Source organism: Tauraco erythrolophus, chromosome 4 (genome assembly GCF_009769465.1).
Source record: "Tauraco erythrolophus isolate bTauEry1 chromosome 4, bTauEry1.pri, whole genome shotgun sequence".
NCBI lineage: Eukaryota > Metazoa > Chordata > Aves > Musophagiformes > Musophagidae > Tauraco > Tauraco erythrolophus.
The window spans coordinates 81,637,188-81,663,077 of record NC_141468.1 but is presented as its reverse complement, the minus strand read 5'-3'; the positions used below and the strand labels follow the sequence as shown (position 1 = coordinate 81,663,077).

The 25,890-nt window shown below is 40.4% G+C and overlaps 1 protein-coding gene across 2 annotated transcripts; it reads left to right on the top strand.

Annotated features, from left to right (window-relative positions):
- The first annotated feature begins 223 nt into the window (after positions 1–223).
- On the top strand, positions 224–25,586 carry LOC104373298 (solute carrier organic anion transporter family member 1C1). 2 transcript variants are annotated; one of them, XM_009979171.2, is made up of 15 exons: positions 224–251; positions 4,652–4,785; positions 8,286–8,427; positions 9,233–9,365; positions 9,992–10,113; positions 11,074–11,220; positions 12,316–12,414; positions 13,210–13,455; positions 14,313–14,477; positions 17,694–17,889; positions 18,965–19,130; positions 19,571–19,755; positions 22,945–23,009; positions 24,239–24,356; positions 25,364–25,586. In XM_009979171.2, the coding sequence occupies exons 2-15, from the start codon at positions 4,669–4,671 to the stop codon at positions 25,584–25,586; spliced, it is 2,124 nt and encodes a 707-aa protein (XP_009977473.2). In that variant the 5' UTR covers positions 224–251; positions 4,652–4,668. The 2 variants fall into 2 exon arrangements, with proteins under 2 accessions (XP_009977473.2, XP_009977474.2); XM_009979172.2 differs by lacking the exons at positions 224–251; positions 11,074–11,220 and having other exon boundaries at positions 4,717–4,785.
- The last annotated feature ends 304 nt before the right edge of the window (positions 25,587–25,890 follow it).

Here is a 25,890-nt window from a genome sequence, read left to right as displayed (position 1 = left end):
GGGGAGAGACAAATACCAAATGCTGAGGCAAAACAAGAGACAAAACAAGTTCCCCCACCCCTATGCTTTTTACTTTCTCTGCCTCCAGTAGAAGATATTCCTTCCCTGGACAGGGTAGTTTCCCCTCCAATTTTTCCCACTTCTAAGCTGAGAGTAGGGTGTATGCACGCAGGTATGGGTATGCATAAGCAATAGAGGGAGCTTACCTACGAAACCTGGTAGGCACCATCTCTGGGGATTTCTGCTGCCAGGTAAGATTTGGCTTTTCTTCTCTTTGTCGAGTCACCTTTTAGAGGAGATGTTCTTTAGCTGCATTCTTTGATAAACAGTTTCTGTACTAATCTCCCAAGTCCACCTCTTCTAGCAAGTGCAGCTCCTGTGCCTGGGGGCTGACACACAATAAAGGCATGTCTAAGGAGGCTTACTGCAAAGCAGAGGAGTTTTCAGTGGGGGGGGAAAGGACTTTTTTTTCATTGCCTGGAGTTTGAGTGAGTGGGGGGTTCTTTGGGAGCTGCCTGGCCACATCTCAGCCTGCCCCGTGTATGCTCAGCAACGAGCTCAGCCTCGGACCTGACCATGGGGCACAGCCCCACATGCCAGCCCTCAGGAGGGTGAGTGTCACTGTCGTCCGAGCTGTGTCACAGGTGAGTTATCGACTGTGCTTTTGGTGGGATAGAAAGCAAAGCTGCCAAAGAAGTCTCCAGCACCCCAGACAGCTGGAGCCAGGAACGCAAGGAGGGATCTGAGCCCCATCTGTGAGCCTCAGTGAGAGGCAGGGAGAAGGTGTGAGCATGGCCGGCAGCTGTAAGACCCTCCTGGACTTACTCAGTTGCCATAGATATGATGAAGTTTGTAAGGATCCTTTCAGTTCAGAGCACCCATTTCAGTGTCTTTCCTTCCTGTTAGAATGACTGGTGATCAAATTCTGCCCACTATTTATTTCAGTATTCCCACAAAAGGCAATTTTACAGTGGAACTTCCTTGGTTTGATTTAAGTGTGGTCGTAAAACACCATGTTCTTGCCTCCTTTAACTTCATAGAGACTGAAACATCTCTGGTTTTGATGGCTCCTGCTTTAGTCCTGTCCAAAAAACCCTCTGTTCTGTACATCTGTTTTGGAGATGATGGTGCAGAATACATTAACAGAATTAGACTCTGTTTTCACTTGTGTTTCACTCTTCCTTGACTATCATGGAGCAGAGCAGCTTTTTTAGGACAGAAAACTGCCTTATACAGTGCTTTCTTCAATGGCTTGCTTTCTTAGTCTCTGGTAAAAGTTACAAAAGGACTTTAGAAGACCTAATCCATGGAAATTCCATTTATCAAATGTCTTCAGAGAGCTTCGAAGATTTCAGAGTGGTCTACAAGTTTCAGAAGATGTGACCTGTAATTAGTAAATACTGCTTAGATGGTATTTGGTTGAAGGAAGAGAAAATGTACTGTCTGTGTACACATGTTTAACTTTATGCTTTTGTACACTTGGTTTTGTTCTCCTTATACGGTTATTTGCCAATATAAGAGCTGTATATCTTTGCTGCCCAAAAACCTGTGCTTTAGAAGATTGTGTGCAGGTTTAGTAATAATGACTGATAAAACCACTGAATATGTTTTGATCATTGCAAGTACTATGTGGTGAAGATACTTAAAACAACAAAGAAACCTAAATTTAAATCTTGCACAAAGGCAATTGTTGCTCAGGTCTTATTTTTAAACAGTGAGTAGACAGAATGCACTTTATCCATATAACAATATCCTTTCGGTTAGGAGTTTGTCTTCCAATAGATCTAGCTTTAAGAAGTTTGTGCGTGTGCATATGCATCCAAGCATACCTGTGTTAGATCATGGAAAGAATGCACCTCAACTGTGTGCATGCACACACGCATGTATATACAGGGAGAGATGCATGGAGGCTGCTAGATACAGAAGGCTTGAATTTTGCCCTGTGACCTTAAGAGGGTTGAATTTGGCCCAGAGTGTTCCAGTGGGTGATGAGGTGACGGCATTTATCTTGTCTTTTTAAAGCACAAGATAGAATATAGAGAAAAAACCTGACCTTTCTTAAACAGGCAGAGTGCTGCAGACTGAGCTCTGGTTCTTTGTTGTCATCAGCCACACTGATCCAATAACCTGACCTTCATGAAATGTGTCACTACTTAGCATTATGTTTTGCCACACCTGGGAAGGAATAGCCGACATGGGCTAGCTGTCCTCCTATTTCATGGTACCGGAGAAACATGGTATCTAAGATATGTCAAAAACCTGAAGCTGTCACTATATCCGAGTCAGTATGAGACCGTATCAGCCAAGTATTTGCCTGGATAAAAGCAGAGCTGCCTCTGACCTCCCAATGCAGTTGCCAGTGTGTTACGAATGCTCCCAGTATAACACCAGGGGCAACAAAAAGTATTTGAATGGCATAGGGTGAGTTTGTGAGCCCAGGGAAACTCTCATATTTATGCTTACTGCATGAAAGAGGAAGCCTTAAAGCTGATATTTCGGTGGGTCATGGTACCACTGGACATGCTATTCTGTTCTGTCTTGTGTTGAGTTTCCCTCAGAGGCATTGTCAGGGCAGCCAAACTGTTGCTCTGAAATACATGGTTCTGGATTGCTCTGGGCTAGAAAACTACTGACCTCCTTAAAACCATGTCATAGGAACAACTGGGCATATATTAAAGTCTGTAAAACTTATTATCAGTCCTTCCTAGCACATTTCCATTTGCCATACTGAGTCTGGTCATAAAGGTAATAATTTTTATACTGCAATATTTAATTTTTATACTGAAATAATTTTTACACTGTAATAGATATTTTTTATACTGTAATTTATACTGCTGAATATGTCTTGTTAAAGTATCACTGTCCATTTGAGAACTGTGCCAACTCATAGTGGCATGAACGTGTATGTTGCTGCCAGGCATCACTGTGTCATATTCCACCCCCACACCTCTGCAGCACTTATTTTTCTATCAACCCTGCATACGAGGTGCCCTGGAGAAGACTGAGCAGGTCCCCTGCTCCTCTGCTGGACCTTCTCATGTTGGCTGTTGCTTTGCTTAGAGCTAAAGACTTAGCTGTGTTTCAGATGTTTTGTCAATTTTTTCTTTCCTTTCCTAGGTTGTTGTAACAGTAATATAGAGAGTATTTCAAACCTTAAGCTAAAGGCTGTTCCATGTGCTCACATGGCAGCGTACCTCATGTGAGTGTCGTGCCCATGCTCGCAAGTTCCAACGAATTTATCCTCATGTGTGTGCTGTGAGGTATATGGTGTCATTCCTCGTTGTACGAGTTCAGAAGTGGGGCATAGAGGGACAATGTGATTTTTCCCAGGGTCACAAGAAAGTCAGCAGCAGAGCAGGAATAGGTTATAAGTTTTCTGCAGTAAGCACAAACCATTCTTCTTTTGTTACTGTTGGTTTTAAAAAATCTGTATACTTGTCAGTGAAGACAAGGAAATACGTTACAGTCCCTGTCAAGGCAGTGCCAAATGCAAGTGTTTCTCTTATATGTAATCAGTATCTTTAATTTCATCTGGTATGATGGAGAGATCTCAGTTGACAATGTTAATACCACAGCCACATTGGTTTTGCCTTGTCTGTATAGGAACCGAGTGTAGGCAAGTATTTGCTTGAGGAACTCTCAGCGTCTAGATATACTTTTGTTACTTTCACTTACATTTCTGGAAGCACAAGCATGTACTGCACAGACCTTTGGGAAGCCATGAAAATATGTATATATTCATATATATAAAACCATATATATTTTTTATTTATATAAGCTCTGTGTCTTCAGACAAACATAAAAGAATAGCAACTCCTCCTATTCGTATTTTCAGCCAGCACTTCTATAAAACATAGTGCTGCTTAAAAATGAACACAGAAGCTGATTTCATAAATATTTTCAGATCTGATTTAGAGATTGAATTTAAGAACAAAGTACTGCAGTATGTAAGTAGAGATTTAAGAATTACTGATATCTTTTGTTCTCAAAGTGCAGTATTTAGGTTTTTCTTTACTTCTTTGTATTTACCTGCAAAGAAGCAAATTCACATTTTTCCTTGTAACAATTGACCACTGAGCTCTAAGGCCCTATCTAAAATGGTAAAGGGAGCTAAACCTCTTTATTCTTGTGTAACTCATTAGCTAACACCAGACAATTAGAGCTAATGGTTCAATCTAAAGCAATTCAAGTCCCTCATTAACAGGGCTTGATTTCCTTTGATCTAATTACTTAATGTCCCAGATATACGGGAAATTCAGGGATCAACTCTGACAAATCGCTACAGACATGGTCACATCTATAAATGTGAACTTACATATAGGCTCCAGAAATGTTGTTTAAAATGTTAACAAGCCTCATTTGATCTGCTGGTAATGCTTGGTCAAATGTCCAATGAAATCACATTGAGGATAGCTGGAGAATGAAGATGAAGACTGTTTGCTGAGTATGATTTAATCTTCATTATTATAGGCAGGCTGATTGCAAATTTCCAGAATTACACATCCAGTACACTGGTCAGATTTGGTTGTAAAGTTTGATAATTGCTGTTGCAGGGAAAACAGTACAGTGGGGTGTTGCTGTCACGTGATGACCTTTGAGGCTGAGCTAATAGGATGCCCTTTTAAAATGTTCTTCATGTTTTCTGGTCTAGAGGCAGGGGATATCATCATGGAGATTTCATCAAAAGAAAATACTCATTTTTTCTCAATGCCCGTTGACCGATCTTCATTCAAATCTGAATCTTCTGCTTCCAAGGAAAAACAGTCATGTTGTGGAGGTATAAAGGTAGAGTATGAGTTTTTTAATATTCCAGTAGGGATGTAGAAAAACTCTTTTTTTGGGGGGGTGAGCTAAGCCTTTTTCAGTTCTGATTATGTCTTGATGACTCAGTATGAAATTATTAAAGATATTTCTAAATCACAAAAAAAGTCTGCTTCAGATCTGTGTTTGGCAATGTTCAAATATAACTTGTTGGTTGAGGTTTGCATGCTGTGAGATCTTCAAGGATCATCCTGAAAGGTCACTATATCCTCCTTATTGCCCACCCTATTTTCCTGAAGTTAAGTACAGAGTGTCAGCAGACAGGTAGCACAGGCAGCTGTTAGTACAAACTGCTTTTATAAGATTGTAGCCATGGGAGTCTTCTGAGCTCTGAAAAATAATATTTGTATTATGGCTCACATGTTTGAAGTGCTATATTATTAAAGTATTATTGTAGTATTCCTGATTTGAGAGTACTTTGCATGAGGTGACTTTGAAACGAAACTTCAGAAGTATTACCGCTGTATCTGCATTTCTCTCACCCACAAGAAGTATCTCCTCAAGGTAATGGAAGCTCCCTGCTTTAAGCCTCATAATGTAGCTGTACCTACCTGACGGTAAGACCACTGCACCTTGGAGGAGCATTCCTCCCTTTCTGGGATGCTGGGGTACAGGAGGCAGCATGATCATACAATCATAGAATGGTTTGGGTTGGAAGGGACCTCAAAGATCATCTAGTTCCAACTCCCTTGCCATGGGCAGGGACACCTTCCACTACATCAGGTTGCTCAAAGCCTCAATGATGCTTTGCCTACTGTCTCTATTTGCTTTCTAAAGCCAGGAAATGTCACTGGATGACACCTTCCTGGGTGAGGTCTCAATAAATCACCATACAGTAGTGAGGTGAGATGATTTGAGTGTCCCTGCCCATAGCAGGGGCATTGGAACTAGATGATCTTTGAGGTCCCTTCCAACTCTAACTATTCTATGATTCTATGATTCTATATGGAAAATGAGTCTTTGGCCTTTCCCAGTTCCTTTCATCTTGCAGTCTTCATTTCTGTTGTGTTTTTCTCTCTCTCTCTCACACATACACATATTTACTTTCAGATACTAATCCAGCTCCCAATACAGTTAACTTCAGCAATAGTTGACCTGAAGTCTATAAACTATGCAAAGCAGTTAAGATATTGTGGAATTAATTGAGTCTGATGACTGCTATAAAAATATTTTGATTCCTGAGCATTCTCCTTGATTTTATCTGATCCTGTAAAGGCCCAGAAATGGGATCTTGTTTTGAAATAGCAGATGAGTTGTATTAACTAAATTTGTAGCATAATAATAATTCTATCATTGCTCCTCCATCCATTTGCTGCAACAATAATCCAATTCCCTCATTGAATAAAACTTCAGTCACAGATTAGCCAGTCAGGAATCAGCTTATTAGCTCCAAAAATAGAAAAGCAATAATATATCAGCTCAGTTTCTTTCTGTTCAAAAAAATTGTGGAACCCAAACCAGTATTAACCTATTCCAGCAGGGACTTAGAAAACCTCTTTTTTTGATGAACTTAGCCTTTTTCAGTTCTGACTATGTCTTGATGAGTCAGTATGGAAGTATTAAAGATATTTCTAAGTTACAAAACAGTCTGCTTCAGATCTGCATTTGCCTAACGTGTTACCAAAACAATATTCAGATTCAACAGGTTGGTTTTACCAGTTATCAATCTTCCCATGTGTTAAAATTGCCTTTATTACCGGAAAGATGTGGTGAAATATCTGCTTACGGTCATTGACAAACCACAGAGGAATGTGAAATCACATGCACCTTTCTGTCCCAGCTCTAAATTGGGAGCATTTTTCCACTGCTGCATGTGATCTTCATCTCCCTCCTGGGACAGTTGCAAACCCAGTAGAAAAACTTGCGCCAAAGAGAGACAGAGACGTTTGAAGTTCTAGTTTGACCTGTATGATTTTCTTGTGAAAAACCATGTTTGCTTTCACATTGCTATTTAAAATCCAAGGGCATAAACACACAGAAAACGTAAAATATTAAGGCAATCTTTTTACTAGAGAGCTTTTTGAGACCCCTCACTGTGGGAAATAAGAACTAGATGCTGTTTATTTACCCACAAGTGTTTCTGAAGGAGGAATAACCAGCACTGGATAAAATAAAGTGTGTTGAATGTGTCACAGAGACATATTAAAACCTTAACACAAGAATTTGCATACAACAGTGATGCCAGCGTTATTACCAATGTGCCTTGTCAAATGAGATGTTGTAAGGAGTGTTGCACTGGAGGTGAGTACATTGCTTCAGAGCACCTGCTTACTGGAAGCGTGATTGCTCAGAGACCAAGCCTAAGGAGGACAAGGGTCTAGACCTCTCTTTATACGAAACATTACTGTGTTTTTAATTTCTTGTTTAGGGTTTGGAGAGTTTTTTAACACCTTTTACAAAGAGCATCCCTATATATTCAGTCAACACAACCTGTGCATGAAGGTAGAAAGCAATGTTGTGGTTTCCACGATGAATTGCAGTGTGTGAGTATCCCTGGAGCTCGTAAACTCAGTGAGGCTGCCTTCAGTGGAGGCAAATTTAGGCAATAGCTATAGAGCTAGGAGTGAAACAGTTGGTGCTAAAGACCCTGCACTCCCACTGTACACATTTCAGAGCAGGGAGCTGCTGCAGACCAGCTCTAGTCTTGTCCCAGAGACTGAAGAGCCATTAGCTGTTGAAGTGCCCTTCTGGAGCACATCTTGTAGTCTAATTTTGTGTAAAAGGGATTGATTCAGTCTGCACATTTGCAGTACGTAGTGAAACACAGTGAAGAGGGTGGGAGTTTCATTTCCAAAGCCTGATTTAGACTAACACACTAAAAGAGATATAGTGATAACTAAGAGAAAATAATTGTCTTTGCAAAACAGAAGGATGAGAAGGTTGTCTCCCAGCAAAATGCAGTGTGCACTCAAAAGAAAATGCAAGAGCTTGCAAGAGATCTGGTGGGGAAAGGATGAGCCTCGAAGAGAATTGCCTGGCAGGTCATTGTTCGAGTCATGGAGCCACACAACAAGAGGCAGAGACTTCTCCCACCCTGGGCTTCAGCGGGAACAGCTTACTGGAACAGGGCTCTAAAATCCAACTAATTGCCTGTGTTAAAAAATGCCCAAACAACTACTCACATCCTCACCAAGCCATACTTCACATTTACCCTTATTGCTATTGTGTAAGATACCCTCTCCTTAGAGAGATCAGGAAGGTGATAGATGTCTCCATCTTTCAAAGCATCAGCACTTGGCATCTACCTGAAATCAGCAGTGGCTGATAGCAAGTTCAGTTTATATCATTGTTGCTCATAAGAAATGGACAAATAGACAACCTGTCGTTTCATAAAAAGTAGGAAAAACATTGATGTGGTTATTTGGGAAAAGAAGAAGTAGGAATGTGAGAATTGTTTAAAAATAATTGATGAAGTAAAGCCTTCTGTACTGCCTGATTTTAATCACTGTCAATTTCTTTCACAGATATTTCTTGGTGCATTGTCTTTTGTTTATTTTGCTAAAGCACTGTCAGGAAGTTATCTAAAAAGTACTATCACACAAATAGAAAGAAGATTTGATATCCCTTCCTCTTTGGTTGGCGTTATTGATGGCAGTTTTGAAATTGGTATGTGCTGTAGAAACTCATTTTTGTTTTCAGAAAAAAACAGTGATGGAATTTGTTGGGAAAAGTGATTGTATGAATCTCCTTGAACCATTAAAACTGCGCAAGATTCACCTAGTGAAAATCAGTATGACTGTCAGGATGATTATGTTGGATAGGATAGGGTTGCTAATACAAGCAATTCAACACAGTCCTAAATATTTTGTAATTTGACAAGCTTAATGTCTGGCTAAAAAATACTAGTAGAAATTTTGACTGTTGAATGGCAGTTTTCTTGCACAGATTTCCACTTTCTCTCTCTTTTTGTCAACAATCCACCTTCCCCACAAGTGTTTGCCCTTCATGATTTATTAAGCAGCAAGAGTGCAAACCACTGACTGTAATCTACATTCATTGTCTAGTCCATCCTCTTCCCTCTTCCAGTGTGGCATTGTCTCTTACAATTTCTAATTACTGAGTTTATCTCATGGGTAGTCAATGGACTGTGGTATTCTGGGGATGAAATCTTAGCCTAAATGTATAAAGCTTTGTTTGAATCCCTCTTTTCCTGCTTTCTTGGTTATTTGTTCTCTTCAGCTGGCACAGTCCTCCTCTTTTCCAGCTGCTTATCCAAAATTTTATGTCTTTCTTATCACAGAAGACATTGGGCTCCTGTAAGAATGCTTGGAAAGAGGGAGAAACACCAACCCCATGCAATCAGCCCTCTTCTCCTGAAATCACTGCCTATACCGCACACTAGGAATCATTATTTTAGGAGATGTCTTACCAACAAGCTGTAAAACTCACTTTTCCTTTTGTCCTCTCAAAGGAAACCTCCTAATCATAATTCTTGTAAGCTACTTTGGAGCGAAGCTTCACAGGCCAAGAATAATTGGAGCAGGCTGCTTAATTATGTCAGCTGGAACATTCCTAATTGCGATGCCCCAGTTCTTCATGGGACGGTAAGTGCAAAGTGATTAGTATTTTCCAGCTGAGTTATGCACACTGAATGTTAGCTCACTGAAATATTTAGGCACTGATTGTGAAGAGGCCCACTGAGAGAGGCATGTGGATGTGGTTACTCAATTTAATGTTTGTTATGAAAAGACTTATTACAACAGAGCAAATAAATAATTTAATGCATATGCTATCCTCAGTTGTAATGGCTTTATAATTTTCTTAGTCTGTGGTCTTGATCAGCCATGTTTTGATTCAGTTTAAGAATTGTTGACGTTTCAGTGATGAAGGGATTACTCAACTCAGGAAGACAATCTGAGTATTAAACACAAGCCAGAGGATACACTCACTGATAATCTCTTAGTAGAGGTTCACGTATCATAGCAGAGCAGAGGGCCTCTTAAACTGAAATGCATCACTGTGACACAGAGAAAACTGAAGGGACAATTTTCATGTACTACTGCAGTGTAAACTGAGTTCTGTTCATCCCCTGTAAATCTTCATTGGCATCACTGGATGTAGATGAAATTTGCCTTTAAGCGCTATTGGCCTGTCTTCCATGATACTAACAGATCTGTTTACTTTTTCTTATAAGTCGGGACAGTAAAAAACAACTTTGGTTTATAAACAGATATCAATATGAAAGATTCCCTTCCACCATCAATTCAACTGTTAGCATCTCTCCATGTCTGCAGGATAAAAGCCAAACTCCACTCTCAGCCTTGGAAAAATCTCAAGCAAAAATAAACACAGGTGAGAATGATCTCTGTTAAATATTGTGATAAACACACTAAAATGCATCAAAAATTTCCCAAACTCTCATGCAATAGCTTATTAGAATGCAAAAAAAAAAAAAAAATGTGGGAATCAGAAGAATCTTTCTCACAGAAAAGCAGATCTACTGGCTGAGGAAAATTTATTAGAAATAGATACATAGTGTATCTATGTAGAAATAGATACATAGCTGCCACTGCACACTGCCAAGATTTTTTTCAGGCTGCAGCATTTCCTCCAGCCTTGCTGTCTCCTCCAGCAACTTTCTGCAGCTTTGTGGCTTGCAGAAACTCCCATGGGGACCTTGGAATGTCATGGTCTCCCTCTGCTGGAAAATGTGCCTTTCGATGCTCGCCCAAGCGAAAAGAGCTGCTTGGGTCTCCCAGCCTGCAGACCCCTTTCTTGTTTCTCTCCCTGCCTGCTGACCCCATTTTGCATACCATGAAGCTGTGTCCCCTCTGCTTCTGTGTTGAAGTCCTCATGGGCAAGGAGCCTTCCTCTCTGATGCCCAGCCATGAATAAGCTGTGGATGTGCAAATCAAACCTCATCTGTCCCAAAATATAAGTGTGTTTGCATCCTCATACCTGTGGATTAGATGTGGTTGGTAGCGCTCACTAACGTCAATGTGTGCTAAATCTTTCCATTAGGAGATCCCAATTTTGGTTAGAAGGAAGTGGAAAAGGTTTCTAAAATGGAAAGCGGCAACAAATTTCTAAAATTGGCCAACTTCTAATATCTTTGGCTGAAGCAGTTCATGCTAAACATGTGTCCGCCTCAAGCTGTTGGGGTTAAAATGGCCATCCCCACACCCCACAAAATATTTTCCACAGTTTTCACACTGGTTTTCCCACATTAGAAGTGTTTCAGAAGTCCTGTGCATTCAGCGGCAAAATGTTATGAAAAACACACTATTGTTGTCTCTCTTGTAATGTACCCAGGATGTGAAAAAGAAGCAGGCTCTTCCATGTGGATCTATGTTTTGCTGGGGAATCTTTTGCGTGGAATAGGTGAAACTCCTATCCAGCCTCTGGGAATTACATATATTGATGATTATGCTGTTGAAGAGAATGCTGCCTTATACATTGGTAAAATAAATAAATATATTTTTTCTTAATGTTTTTTTCACCAGAGGAAACTGAGTCATTCTGAATAATGGAATGAGTGTTACTAACTTGCCCTGATTGTTTTGTTTGCATCATTTCCGATAGTAAAGTTTATTTAACAGTCATGTTACACTCAAGGGATCAAGTTTCCTTTTAATTATACCAGCACAGTTCCATTATCTTAATTTGAGGAAAGAATTTGGCCTTAGGTTCCTGCTGTTATCCTAATCTTCCTAATTCTTCTGGAGGGGACTGCTGAGCCTCTGTGCACATTCAGTTCTCTGGAAAGTGATAAAAAACATGTACTATTTTAAGCACTTAAAGTAGAATTTCAGCAGGCACTCAAAACATTCCCCCCAGACCCAGGTAGAATTATAAGCAACAGTGCTGAGGCTCTAAACAGTTGGTATCACTGTTTTCTTGTTGTGTTCATTGTGTGAAGATCTCTGCATGTTCACTTGAGATATTACTAAAGAAATCCTTCCGCACCAGCATCTTGTCTGGACAAACTTCTAGCCTGACAAAAAGCAAAAACTCACTTTGTGCCTGTAAAAGACTCAGTCTCCAGAGATTTCCAGATCAATTTCAAAAATTAAAAATACGTGGAGAGTTTGGCTGAAGGATTATTGAAATATGTTAATTCTGGACACCAAACCAAAGTTTTCAACCTGTTCAAGGCCCACCTCAACTTAAGGTGATCAGTTAGCTTAAATAATTGACATTTGCTTTCCAATTATAGTCAACTGAAGGGTTTCTAGCAATTATAGATTGGTGCTGCTATGGAATTTAGGCCATTAAGTTTCCTGACAGTTTTTCTTTGGGGCTGAATTTCATCCTCTACTTGAATGATAAAAAAAAAGTCGAGGTGTCAATGTAGTGGGGGAAATTTTACTGCTTTTTTTTTTCCCTTCTTGAAAATGTTCTAACACGTATACCTAATGTGCCAGGGAGCAAATATTGGCTCGGTATTTTAAGACTGTATCACTTTTTACCTATCACATCTTTGTTGTTAGGTACAGAAAGAGCCAGTGCTCTCTTCAACTCAGAGGCATAATAGTCTCCTGTTTTCTTTTGCAGGCTGCGTACAGACAGTTGCAATTGTAGGACCAATATTTGGCTTCCTTCTAGGATCCCTGTGTGCCAAACTTTATGTTGACATTGGCTTTGTAGATCTGGGTAAGTCAGAAAATTCAAGTTTTAAAAATTCATCAAGCTTCAAAATGCCTATTTTAGGCCAAGAACTATCCAGTTATCTTCTAGGCAGAAGGGGCTAGTGGGAGTAGAGCAGACACTTCATGGAATAAAAAGAATGACAGCAATGCAGTGCTCTGCGCAGAAAAGGCTAGTGAGAAGGATGGGTATTGAGGAAGTAGGAGGCCTGACTCTTCCTCAGCCCCAGAAGATCTGTGGCTTGTGCACTCCAGGAGATGCTCTGGTGGAGAGGCTCTGGGGAGACCGCAGGCACCAGGAGGAGGCAGCAATGAGGCTCAGGACCCCGCCGAGAACTGTGTGCGTGCATTTTGTAGTACACTGTCAATGCCCAGAAAAGCAGTCTTGTGATGGATACCAGGGCTCCTGACTCCCTTCCTCCTGAGAAAATGTCTTCCAGCCTGTTTTTCCTTGGCACTGTCATGTAGAACAACAGCCCAGCTGGGAGCGAAAGCGTGGCCTCTTGGACTACCCCATGTCCTGGGCCTTGCAGGCTCTCTGGAGCGGTGCAAGCAGCACAGCTGGGGACCCTGCAGTGTCAGGGGAAGGCGGCTGCTGCATCACAGGAATCAGCAAGTCCTTATTACCTCCTCATAATTGCTCCTGTAACATCGATAGAGACACACAGCACAGATAAACCTGGCAAAGGGGGTGGTGACCCCTCTGGAGAAAGTCCCTGCAAAATCACCTTCCTTGTTATCAGCAAACATTCCTGTAAAGCGCTTATTTGTTTCTCCTTTTTTTTTTTTTGACTTTCTCCAGACAGCATAACAATAACTCACAAGGATGTGCAGTGGGTGGGAGCCTGGTGGCTGGGTTACTTAATAGCAGGTGTGATTAGCGTTCTGGCTGGCATCCCCTTCTGGTTCCTGCCAAAGCACCTCCCGAAACCAGAGGGCAGGAAGGACTCCAGTTCCTCTTCCGAGCAGTCAAAGTTCATCACCGAGGATAACAAGGAGCCACACAAATCTTATCAACAACAAGTGAAGATTGCTGAGATGGCAAAAGGCAAGTCACAAGAGTTTCTTTCCCGATTAGTGAGTCTTTTTTCTCATTAGCTTTAAAACTTTATACTTTTTGAGTCCATATTCTCATGACCTCAGAACTACTACTTTCCCTCAAGTGTCACTCTCAACCTAACTAGTGTGCACAAAAATGGTCTTTTAATTGTTCCCTGGACCTGCTTTCACATGCAGAATTTCCCCAGCTGAGATTTGTAAAATTACGGTAGTGGCCCAGCTAATATCATGAAACTCTGCAAAAATTTTTCATTCTTAGATAGTGACTGTTGCAGAAGCGGAGGTAAAAAAAATCTCAGGTTTTGCTAAACTTTTTTTGTTAAGGTAATTTGTTTCAAAAACACCTACAATATCTGATGAGAATAAGGATGAGCACAGACTAGATGTAGTATTTTAGGAGGCTATCTGGATTTAGACGCAAGCTGTTTCACACAATTGCATTTCCTTGGCCCTATTTTGCCAAAAGCATTTTTCCTCAGTACTTGAATCTGTAACTCAATGGGTCTGTGCTTAATGTCAGCTGTGCTGAGCACTCTGCCCTCAAATTAAGCTAAAAGACGCTGTGGCTGTTCAGGACACAGAAACAAAATCAGTCCTGGTTTATGATTAAAAGAAGATATATATAAAACAAATTATCTCTTCTGGGAATTTGATGCTTAGCATTTTGTTCCACTATTCCCCCATCCAGAAACGGGGGAGCTCTTAGGAACATCATGGGACTTTTTGATTTCCTTCTGAAATGTCCTGCAGTCCTTCTTTGGAAGGTACAAACATGTGGCAAAGCGTTGAATAATACAGTAGTTAACTCTCTGGCCTGGTCATAATTTCTGCCATTTTGTCTTGCAGACTTCTTGCCATCACTGAAGAACCTCTTTCGGAATCCGGTTTACATTCTGTATTTGTGTGCAAGTATCATTCAGTTCAATTCTTTAATTGGCATGGTGACATATAAGCCAAAGTATATTGAACAACAGTATGGGCAAACATCTTCAAAAACTAATTTTGTTATAGGTAATGCTATACCTGCTTCTTGATATGTTACAAACAGATATTTTAGGAGTGGCATATCCATACATATAGGGAAAATTGGATTCTTTTAGGATACATTTATTTGTTCTCCTTCCTTGTCTGGCTTTAAGTAGTAGCTCATAGAAGGTAAGTTATTTCATTTCTGTGTTAGCTCTGAGTTTATCTATGCAACACTTACTGCGAAAGGTTACATGATTTGATACCTTATTTCCTATTTTACTGGAAATTTGGAAAATAAAGTATATACAGCACAAGAGAATAACTGAGAATTAATTTTAAAATACTTTACATAAATTTGTTATCAGATAGATCTGCTCCCTTGCTGGCTTCCCATGTATTTCAACAAAATGAAGATCAACTCAGTGAGTGCTAAAGGATAGACCATAAAGTAGCTGTGGTATTGCCAAAGATTTCTTACTTTCTGAAGAAACTGGTGTTAAATAAAAGTGAAAGTTGTATTAGTGATCACACAATATACATGTTAAAAACATAACAATATCTCAGTGCAATGCTGGTGAAAGAAATGTAGGTGTTTCTGCCCCAAATTTACCTAAAAGCCTTTCTCTGTTGTGAAGTTAGTCTACCAAGCCCTCCCATACAGCACACAAGAGAGCTGTTGCTTCTGCCTTTGGGTACCAAGGTGGCTGGTTTTGGTGATGTCTTCAGGATGGTGAACTTCATTGCCCAACTGCTGAACCTGCAGGCTTGGGTTCAGTTCCTGAGGTCCAGCGATTCAATAACATTAGACAGCAAAGAGGTTTACATCTATCCAATACAGAGGCAACTGCCTTGTTTGAGAGTAGCATTAGTTGCGCAGCAACAGAAGTGTATATATATGCAGAAAAGCTGTATTGATCCATTGTGCTATGTTAATTCCTTAAAGATAGAGGCTGGAATTTCCTGGCACGAAACTCCTAAAAGCAAGGAGAAATCTTCCAGCACAGTCAATGCTCATAGAAAGTTCAGAAAACAATCTCTACGTTCAGTACAGTACTTTTCATTGTATTTAAAGTTTTTCTGGAGCTAAGCTTTCAACTATGTACAAAGTGAGGATTAAGATCCATCTGAGTTCACAAAACATAGGGACCATTTCCAACAGAGAACGGGCCATGGCTTGACTAGGGAAGGATCCTGATTGAGTGGTCATACCAGCAATAAGGTGTTTTACCTTCCTCCTTCACCACTCTCTCCTAATCCACCCTTGCTGAGAAACTAACGATGGCTATTTCCCTTTCCTTACCTGTTTTCCTACTTCTTCTTTTTAAAAAACAAACAAACAAAAAAATCCATCACAATCTCTCTGATAGATATCAGAATTGTCAGAGCAATTTGAAGCGCTGTAACCTAAAAAAAAAAAAATCACCTGGAGGTCATAAGAGGGTATTTTTCAGCAGTCACAACCCAAGGAATGTGCAAGAAAGTAAAGTGGTTCCTGCTGTGTTTGTATGTATTTCCTTAAATATTTAAGGAAATAATATTAAACCTTAAATATTATTAATGTTAAACCTTTCTCCCCAACCCTGTCCAATGCCAGTGTCAAGCACTGGAGCTGTCTGGAATTATGAGACAAAAGCATGGACGAAAAGGGTGAGTAGGAATGGGCAGGCAGAGTGCGGGTGCTCTCTGGTGCATCACACAGTTCCCAGTTCCAATCCCAGTCCCCTCTTACAAGCAAATGAGAAAAGGAAAACCTCTTAATTTACATATGCTACATTTTGGATGCTGCTTCTGAATCCCCTGAAGTACAATTTTCACGTACGTGCGGAGAGAAAAATGCTGTCCCAGTGAAGCTTCCTGAACCTCATCAGTAACTGAACGGGGCTCATATACTCAGCCAAGGTACTGACTCCTGGTTTTGCTAGGTAGAATACAGCTTTTTCTAACACCAAACATACCTACTAGCATCTCTTCTAAGCACTGATTTTTCGTATGTGTTTGAGTGAATCAAACACTGACTTGAGGCAGAAGTTTTAAGGGATCCCAATGCACTTCCTAGCAGGCAGATTAGACTCCAATGTCGTAAACTGGTGTTACATACCAAGTCATTTGAAATCATTTTATAGTACCTCCAGTTCCCTGAACAAACTTCTGGGACATCATCTGCCATACGGCTGCACATATGCTTTCATACTTCCTCGTCTTCCGAAGGCTGGGTGTCAGCCTGACTTAAAAGTTGCAAACTGCACGCACAGCCCTGTGCGAGGGAGGAACGTAGCGTGCTGGGAAACTGGGAAAATCGTTTTCAGTAACAATGAAATCCAGCAAAAGGCACCTTGCTTGACTGCCGAGTATCTTTTACCAAGGTCTCTACATCTTTTTAGTGGGTACTGAGCAGGATTTTTTCGGTCTTCTCCATGTCTATCACTATGGACACTGCTTTGAGCAAAGATGTCCAAGATAAGGATTAATGATGATCCAGTTTCAATGCTCTTCCACTTCAATGCCTGAAGCCTGATACAAGAAAGCCCATGGGATATACCTATCTTTCTGCTGTTGCAACACTCACCTAAGGGAGCATTTCAGCAACCAAAACTGCAGAAATTCCCTAACTCTCCTGGGCACGGAGGCGATGACATATTGCTGGCTCTATCCCTCTCAGAGACTTCTCTAGGGGATCATTGATTTCATGACTAAATCAAAACAGAAAAGGCAGATCTTGCTCCAGGTAAAACTGAACTTGCCCTCTAGGAATGGGCAGTTGAGGCTCCTCCTGTCAGTGGCAAAGGGAAGGAGAGTGGCCCTGCTTGCTCCTGCTGTTGCTATATGGGTGAACGACAACACCCAAACTGTGCAGTAAGACTGGCTGTCTCAGCTGCCCTAAGCAGCACGATACTCCAGGTAACTTCTCTGTGCCCAGAACAGCTCTGAGAAATGACAGTGAAAGCGTTTGAATTAGCACTGACGAACTAACAGTGGAGAAAACCACCTATCTTAAGAAATTGAAAGATCATTATCTAAACTTTATACATAAACTCTGTTTCAAGAACTAGCAAAGAAACATTTCCCTGGAAGCAAGTTCTTAAAAGCAGTCCCGGCACCTTTGTAGGAACAATCCAAGTCTGGACAAATTAAATGCCTGACTGAAGGTCTTTCATATTTTGTCGCTTCATCTTACAACTGCTGCCGTTTTTGTGACTGAGAAGGATAGACCATTGAGCTGGGGTTTTCACTAATGAAAGTGTTTCTGTTTGATTTCAGGTCTTATCAACATTCCTGCTGTGGCCTTTGGCATATTTTCAGGGGGACTGATCATGAAAAAATTCAGAATCGATATTTTAGGGGCCGCAAAACTCTCTCTGGGATCATCGTTCTTTGGTTACCTTTTGCTCCTGTCGTTATTTGCGATGGGCTGTGAGAACTCGGATGTGGCTGGACTGACTGTGTCATACCACGGGTATACTGAGAAGGGCATGCTTCAGCATAAAGTCCTATTGCAAACCGAATTCCTTCCTTGTTTTATTCCACAAAGTATATATTGTTGAAAAGAGAATGACTGACCTAAATATGCTTCCCAGAATTTTGATTTAAAGTGGTGGAAAAGGCTCCATCTATTCCAGCGGGCATTGTGTCAGAACCCTTTCGCAATTGCTGCCTTCAGCCCAGACGGGTTTATGCCACAAGTGCAGATTATTTTTCTGATTACTTTTTAATTGCTATTGCCATGAGACCCATCCTCTGAGCTTAGAGATTTCTGGAAATGTGAGGAGCTCAATAGGAAGGGTGAGATTCAATTGTTTGTTCCTTGCCTTTGTGTGCTGCTGAGCAACCCATGGCACTTAATAGCCACTGAACTCAAAACTTGAGGATTCATGGATTAACCATGAGTTAGCCATGATGCTAACCATGATATACACCTGAGGCTAGCACTTTTTGGTCACTTTTGCCCATGCTATTACTCTGTAAACTCACTTTTTGGGAGCATCCACTACACAGCAGCCCCAGGAGCTGCTTCGCTGGTGACTTCAGCAGCAGCTGGCTGAAGTTGGCTGTAGTGTCGTGCAAAGTGTCAGCCCCTCAGTTTGCATTAATTTCATTCTGATCATTTCCCCACTAACTTCTAAAGTGACAGTTTCCCATAAGTAACTCACTCCGCTCTTTGCCACTGGAGTTATCAAGATTTTTTTTGTCTGTGTTTATTGTAACTGCATCAAGCCTCAGATGAGAATCTGAGAAAAAGCGTGAATAGAAATTGGCATCTTAGAAAATCTGAGAAAAAGCGTGAATAGAAATTGTTAGCTGTCCTACTTAAAGCTACTATCTCACAGTAGGTAGTATGATACCATGGAAACATTTTGATAGCAGAGAAAAAAGAATTTGTGCTGCTGCAGATATGTAAAGAGACAACACCTTAATGGGCTACAGACACAAGGCCTGGCCAGTTGCACCTGGCAGAGAGAACAACCCATGATTTGGTAATGATTTCTTCCACATCTGCTGGAAAACATCATTGCATTTCTGTTTTTCCCCAGAACCAAATGGACTACTGATTACAAGCAAACCCTGTTTTCGGCGTGTAACTCAGGCTGCCTGTGTTCCGAGGATGACTGGGACCCCATCTGTGGGGAAAACGGAGTTACCTATGTTTCCGCGTGTCTCGCTGGCTGCCAGGCGTCCAACAGCAGCGGGAAAAACACCGTAAGAGAATCTTTTGTTTCCATATGTGATGTGGTAGTTTTCCTAATGCAACCGGTTCTGTCAGAGCAAGTGGATCAAAGCTGGGTAAGGCACATCCTCTCCAGTCCTAAACTCCTCAGGTTTTCTTGCAGTCTGCTACCCACACTTAAAACTTTCTCAAGTGCTATTTCCAGCAGAAAACCCTAGCAGGGAATATAAAAGAGATTATTTTTAGCTGTTAGCTACCAAAACTGTTTAAAAAACCCACTAAATACCCTCATCAACAGTAGATACTTTCTTTTCAAATTTCTCCTTCAATGAACAGGCCTTTTCCGTTTTACAAAAACTTTTCCAGTTTCGATTTAAACTTCCAGCTACCCAGAAAAACATGATGTGCAATTCCTGAGCATCCACTTCTCCGCTCTTTAAGTTATTACACACTTTTGCCTGCTGTCTTCCAGATGTTTTTTAACTGCAGCTGCGTGGGAACTTCGGAATCTTCTTCACGAAGGTCCTCAGCTGTCGTGGGACCATGTCAGAAAGGAAATAAGTGTCCAAAAATGTTTCTGTATTTTCTGGTAATATCTGTTGTCACTTCATATACTCTGTCAGTAGGTGGCACACCAGGATACATACTGCTTCTGAGGTAAGCAATCATTATTTCTTCTAGTATTGTTGAATGTTTTCAAGGTGTTTTGACATGTGTAACTGGGTCTGTCTCCCTAATATCCTGAAATGTGGCTATTCAAGGTGGCTTTTAAAAGGTATTTTTACTATGAAAGGCATCCTCATAATTTGGCAATGCGTTTTCTAGCACTGAAGCAACAATTTGCCTATGATTATCTCTTGTTGCTATAACTTTCTGGTTTTAAACATGATATAGTAGACCTGCTTATCATATATACCAAATTCCACTTCCCTTAATGTCTTCTACATTACCAGAATGGTGTTAAATGGCCTCCATGCAAGTGGAAATCAGCTCTGAACATGCCAGTGCATACACATGTATGCTTATAGGTAGCCAGTTTTCCTCACTTGCTATGGTTACCAATACACAGCTGGAGGTGATCTAACCCAAACTCCCTCTATACACTCAGTTCTTCTCCTCTAGTTCATTTGAATATTCCATATAATTGTTCTATCCTAGATTTCTCTCTTCAAAACAAAGGTACATTTAGTATGAGTTTTTTTTTTTTCTGTTGTAACAATCATGGGCTTATTAAATATTTGTCCCAAGGGATTGTTCCAATATGTATTGAACTGCTGAAACTATTTGTCCATCACCGAGTATAAGCTTTTTAAGCTAATTTTAGAAAGTGCAAAAGGAATATAATACTTCCAGCGATTAATCTGGATTTTTGTCAGCTTCTTGAAATTTTTGGATTCTAAGTGCTGCTCTGCTCTGTCTTGGAAAGCTTTCTTTCTCATTTCCTCTTTCCAAATTATTTCCAGATGGGTACATTCTACTTCTCAAACAAAACTATGGTAAATACAAGTTTAACTAATCTTTATTATTGTTGTGTTTTCTTACCCCCAAATTCTTTTTTTTTTGCCTGAAATTTTCTGGAACAGGCCCTGTCTCATTGCCAATGTCTTCATATCACATGAAAAAAGCTGGTGTTAGGGTGAATATAGGCTATATGGAAATACTGGTTGAATATAGGCTATATGGAAAACCTAAATAAATAAATGTAACTTCAGCTATGGTTCCAGGACAATCCTTGAACCAGAGGTAATATTCACACAGACACTTTCAGAAACAGTTGAAGTGAGAATCCTTCTCACTGCACTCCCCAAACACTACCAAAGAGGTATATGCCTTAGACCATATAAGCTGCATAGCTTTCCCCACACCCCTCGTAGGGTTACTATTGAGTACCACAAAAACTCACCGTGTCTCTCTTTCTCCCTCTTCGCAAGGAACCACTTCAAGAAGAACAATCTTATTACATTTCATTTTAGACAATTTTTACTGGAACTAATGCACCACTGAAACTCTCCATGAATCAAGAGGAGGATGATTCATGAATTGAGAGCTTGTAGCAAAGCTTTCAGGATTTCTGCCAGATTATCCTCTGTGGTTGTTTTTGACACGGGGGATTTTTTGTTGTTAAAAAAAAAGGCGGCATAGGACTATGCAATGATGCAGTTTCCCTCCACATAATGTGCCCTTTTTATCCGTAAAACATATAGTAGAAAATGTACAGATATTGTACCATGCAGGGCCTCATAAACATTGCTCAGCCTCCCGCTTTCCATCTTGTGTCCACTTCAGAAGTGTCTGGGAGAAGACGTTAATAGTTGAACACTTACGAGCTTAAATCACACAGAGTCGCCTGGACTTCTCATCCCTAAGAACTTGCTCTCAGGGCACTTAGTAGATTTATTTAGACAAGGTTAGAGAGGTTTTCAATAATGATATTCAAACATTTTGTTACATGAAATCAGCGTGTAACAAAAATCATTTTACTTTGAGAACCATTTAATTGAAATAGAGAAGTTATGCATTTTCCTGCTGGACTGAAGACACCAACATCTGATGTGCAGTTAAATAAAACATGTTTCAGTAAGGTCAATCTTTTTTTTTCTTTTTCCTCTGCAAATGACCTGTGGGCACAATTCCACTTTAAGGTCATGCTTGCTTTTCTGAAATCCATCACTGATTGGCTTTCCTTGAATATCTGTTTGAACTGACAGTGTGCTTCTGTTCGCAGAAAGAAAACAAATGCTCTTTGAAAACAAATAGTGCCAAGGTCAAGTTGCAGACTTCATTAAGTATTTTTCCCAATTATCTGTTTCTAAAACTGTTCAGTATACAGTCAGCTCTGATAAGATTCCAGCCCTTAAACGAGCTGATGTTTTCAGATGAGCAGATATCATTGCACCCGTCATGAAGCACAAATACAGCAAAATCCCTAGAAGCCTGTAGGATTTAGTGACATTTATTTCAAGGATTTACACAACTGAAATCATTGAAATATGCTTACAGCTAGTGACCAAGGCATTTGCTGAAATGTCTTTTTAGTGGTATTAGACTAATTACAATTGCCAAGGAACTTGGGAAAGCCCTGAAGTTTTGGAGAAAACACCCTGCAATTCAGAGAGCTGTTGTTCAAGCACAAGCTACTAATAGCAGATGATTAGGTAGTGAAAAGGAAGTCTCAGATCTCCCTGAGAGGTTTGGCTGTCACTCAGGATCTCAAAGAACTTGTGTTTCCATGCAAAGACAGTACAAATGCTCTAGCAAGTTATTTTTTTTCCATGTGAAAGAGAAGATTCTTTTTGCAGGCCATAAATCCTACAAAACACATAATAACGATCCAGTTATTGGTTTTTTATATTTCACATTTTGCTTTCTATGCTCTCAGATTTGGTTAAAAGGACTTCTAGGTTGAGGCTTGCTTGTGTAACATGTACCTGCTAGGAGGGCAGAACACTGTTCTTCCAGCTCAAAATCCTATGTGCAATGAAAATTGAGTGCCTAAATACCTTGTACTAGCCTGGGTCATGATCCACAATTTAAGACAGTGTTTAACTGAATAAGACTATGCATGATTTCACAACCAATTTTCTCGTCCTGCATTAATGACTCCTAAGCACTGGTATTATCTGAAAATACACCACCTTCTTGAAATGTGATATTGAATATAGATGTTACAAATTCCTAGATAATGTTCTGATTTTGTCACATTATTTACATGTTTCTGTAATTCTGTTAAAGTCAGCATCAGAAAGGAGGAAAAAGTCATGTTTTCTTCCTCTTACTTTCTATTTGTGTTCAAATTATCCACAGTCAATTCTTTATTTCTATTTAACGCTTTTTTTTTAATTTTAGATGCATTAAACCACACCTGAAATCATTTGCACTTGGTGTCTATACCCTGGCAATAAGAGTACTTGGTAAGTCTGGTTGTACTTTTGGGTGTATTTTAGTATACTCCTCACTAACCATTTATCCTAAAATTAAACTTTGTTGGAAAGAATGATGTCCAATTGTCAAGTTAATATTCTATGATTTTTTTTTTTAAATGGAAAAGGGTTGGAAAAAGGAAGAAGCTTTTTATTTCATGAATCATATAACTGTGTCTTAGGTATAATAAAAATATACACCGCTAACATCCATAGAGGTGACAAGTGATCCTTCGGACTATGAAGCTAACATCAAAATTACTTCTTGTCTCTCCTTATTCAGCAACGAGCATATAGAACAGCTATGGCTCAGAATTGTGATGAGTTTTCAGGCATATTTTCATTAGTCTCTTAGGAAATTAATCTAAGTACAGGTGTGTCTGCGGGCAGGGTTCACTGCAGCCTTGTGGTAGAGCCACCTATAAGTGTTCTCTAAAATCAAGGGTACCATGAGACACTAATGAACTGGAAACCCTAAAATCCTCTAGGTCCTCATAGAAAAGGCAATAATTACATAGAAACAAGTCACTTATTTAAATAGAGCAGATATAGATGAGCTGGATGAGGCAGATGACATCAAACCAAGCTCTTGGCTGCTTTCTCACACACTTACAAGCCAGGATTTTCCCACCAGGCTTACTTTCTTCTCCAGCAAACATGGTTGACTCCCCAGGTTGCACAGAGCCCAGGACGTCACCTTTTCCTTTCCATCACCCATATGCACTGCAGTAGGTTTGCCCCTGCCACAGCAGGATCTCAGGATACTTGCAGAATACTTGTAGCTCCACTGCAGGCTCCCAGCCTCATTGTATCTCTCCTTTATCACCCCTCCCCAATCAACACACAAGACACCCCTGAATCCCAAGCTGAACAGGCTCCATAGCTCTCAAGAAAGGAGAAGTAGGTCCTTTTTTTTTTCTCCCAGAAAATTCCTGCAGAGTAAGGAAGCCAAGCCACAACCAGCACTCCTTCCGCTGACTTCCACAGGCTTTTTGATGTTCAGCCGCGTTTCCTCCCCACCCCGAGTCCCCACAGGGAGGAAAGGGCGGTGTGTGCCTGGGCAACTCAAGGAACAACTTCTTGAAGCAGCAAACAGTGTGGAAGTGTCATCACTGTTGGAATGTATTATTTAATGTTTTACATGAACAAGGCTCTGGATCTGAACCGATCACTCTGGAAAGTAATCTTCTTGCCTCTATTTATTTGTTAAATACACCCAGCGGGAATTCCAGCCCCAGTGTATTTTGGAGTGGCCATAGACACCACTTGCCTGAAATGGGCAATCAAAAGATGTGGGGGAAGAGGAGCGTGCAGACTCTATGACTCCAGTGCACTCAGGTAACAACTCTTCTCCGTTCATTCTTTAATGTGTGTTAACTCGTGGCACTGGTAGAAGAATTTCAGCCAGAAAATTTGAGTGAAATATTTGATGCCAAATTAAAGAGTCTGACTAGCAATATTAACACTAAGACTCAGGTTTCGGCATTCTCTTTCAGTTTAGTCTCTTTTTTTGAGGGAATTATCTTATTTCAATATCAGCTGGAAATATTTAAGTCGCTTGATTTTTCGCCCCGAAAAGAGGATCAGTTAAAACCTCAATTTTATGATAAAGCTTCCCCTGTTTTTTAACAACTCTTCTGTGAGAGTGTGTGTGAGTAAGTAAATAAGTAAAAGGGTTGTTAAACCTCATCATTGTTCCATGTTGGAGCTGGACCACAAAAAGGAAGAGAAGAGTGCCACAAAGCATGCTTGGTTTATCTGGAGTCTTAAGTGCAGTATTGTATTTATCAATTTATTGCTAGAGAAGAGTATTTATCTGAACTGCATTCATGAAAGACATTACTAGAAATGAGAACAGAATAACAATGGTAAAAGGAAAATGAGAGAACAGGTTGCCCTCCCCCCCGCCTGAGAAAACATGAGAGGGGAGGGTACATCTTATTTTGAAAATTTGAAGAAAAGAACAAAAAGTTCAGTTGCGACTCATTACTAATAAAGCATAATGATATTATTGTTGCTGTCATTATGTCTGTAAAGCAAAAATAATATCAAATCATCTTGGTATTACTGGTACTGTTTATGAGGCAGACAAAAAATATTAATGTTATTCTTACTAAAGCACATTGGGGTGGAGGAGGCCAGTTAATGGCTGAGACACTTTCTTGGCCACAGATTGCACAATACCTGACTTGGGTGAACTGGCAAACTCTCATCTCCAGGGTCATCACCTTGCCTGAAGAGCTTTCTTACTTAGACTTACTGCATGAAAACATGAATGTGTCCTAGATGCCTTCTAGTTGTATGTTGCCTTTGAAATAGGCTCTGATCAATCATTTCTCTCCCAGGTACATGTACCTGGGGCTGACTTTGGTGTTGGGCACGGTGTCCATTTTCTTCAGTGTTGCTGTCCTTTGGGTTCTCCGGAAAAGGTCTTCTCCACAAGATGAGACTCTCTCAGCCAACGGGGAGAGAAGTACCTGTGGGACAAAGAGCAGGAAAGATAATTTTGTCAGTAGTGATCATTTAATTCAAACAACTTTCTGGCCAGAAAAGGAGACTAGGCTTTAGGAAGACTGAGATCTCCACCGTGACTTTACCCAGTGAGTGGTGTTCCAGGAAAAATATCAACATCAGTGAAGCAGAATCTTAGTATCCACTCTGAAAACATTCACCTTCCTATAATTTTCACTGTAAGCATCAAAAGCAAAGACGATCATTTTAGCACATGTACAGTCCTGAAGACATTGCTCATCATTTCTCCTGCCGAGTCAGTGCTACTCAAGTGAGGGAATTTGTTATGGCTGACGAGGTGCAGCTTGCTCCCTTGCTGAGAAGCTGGTTTTATGGAGCTCTTTGGCTCCACTGCTCCTCG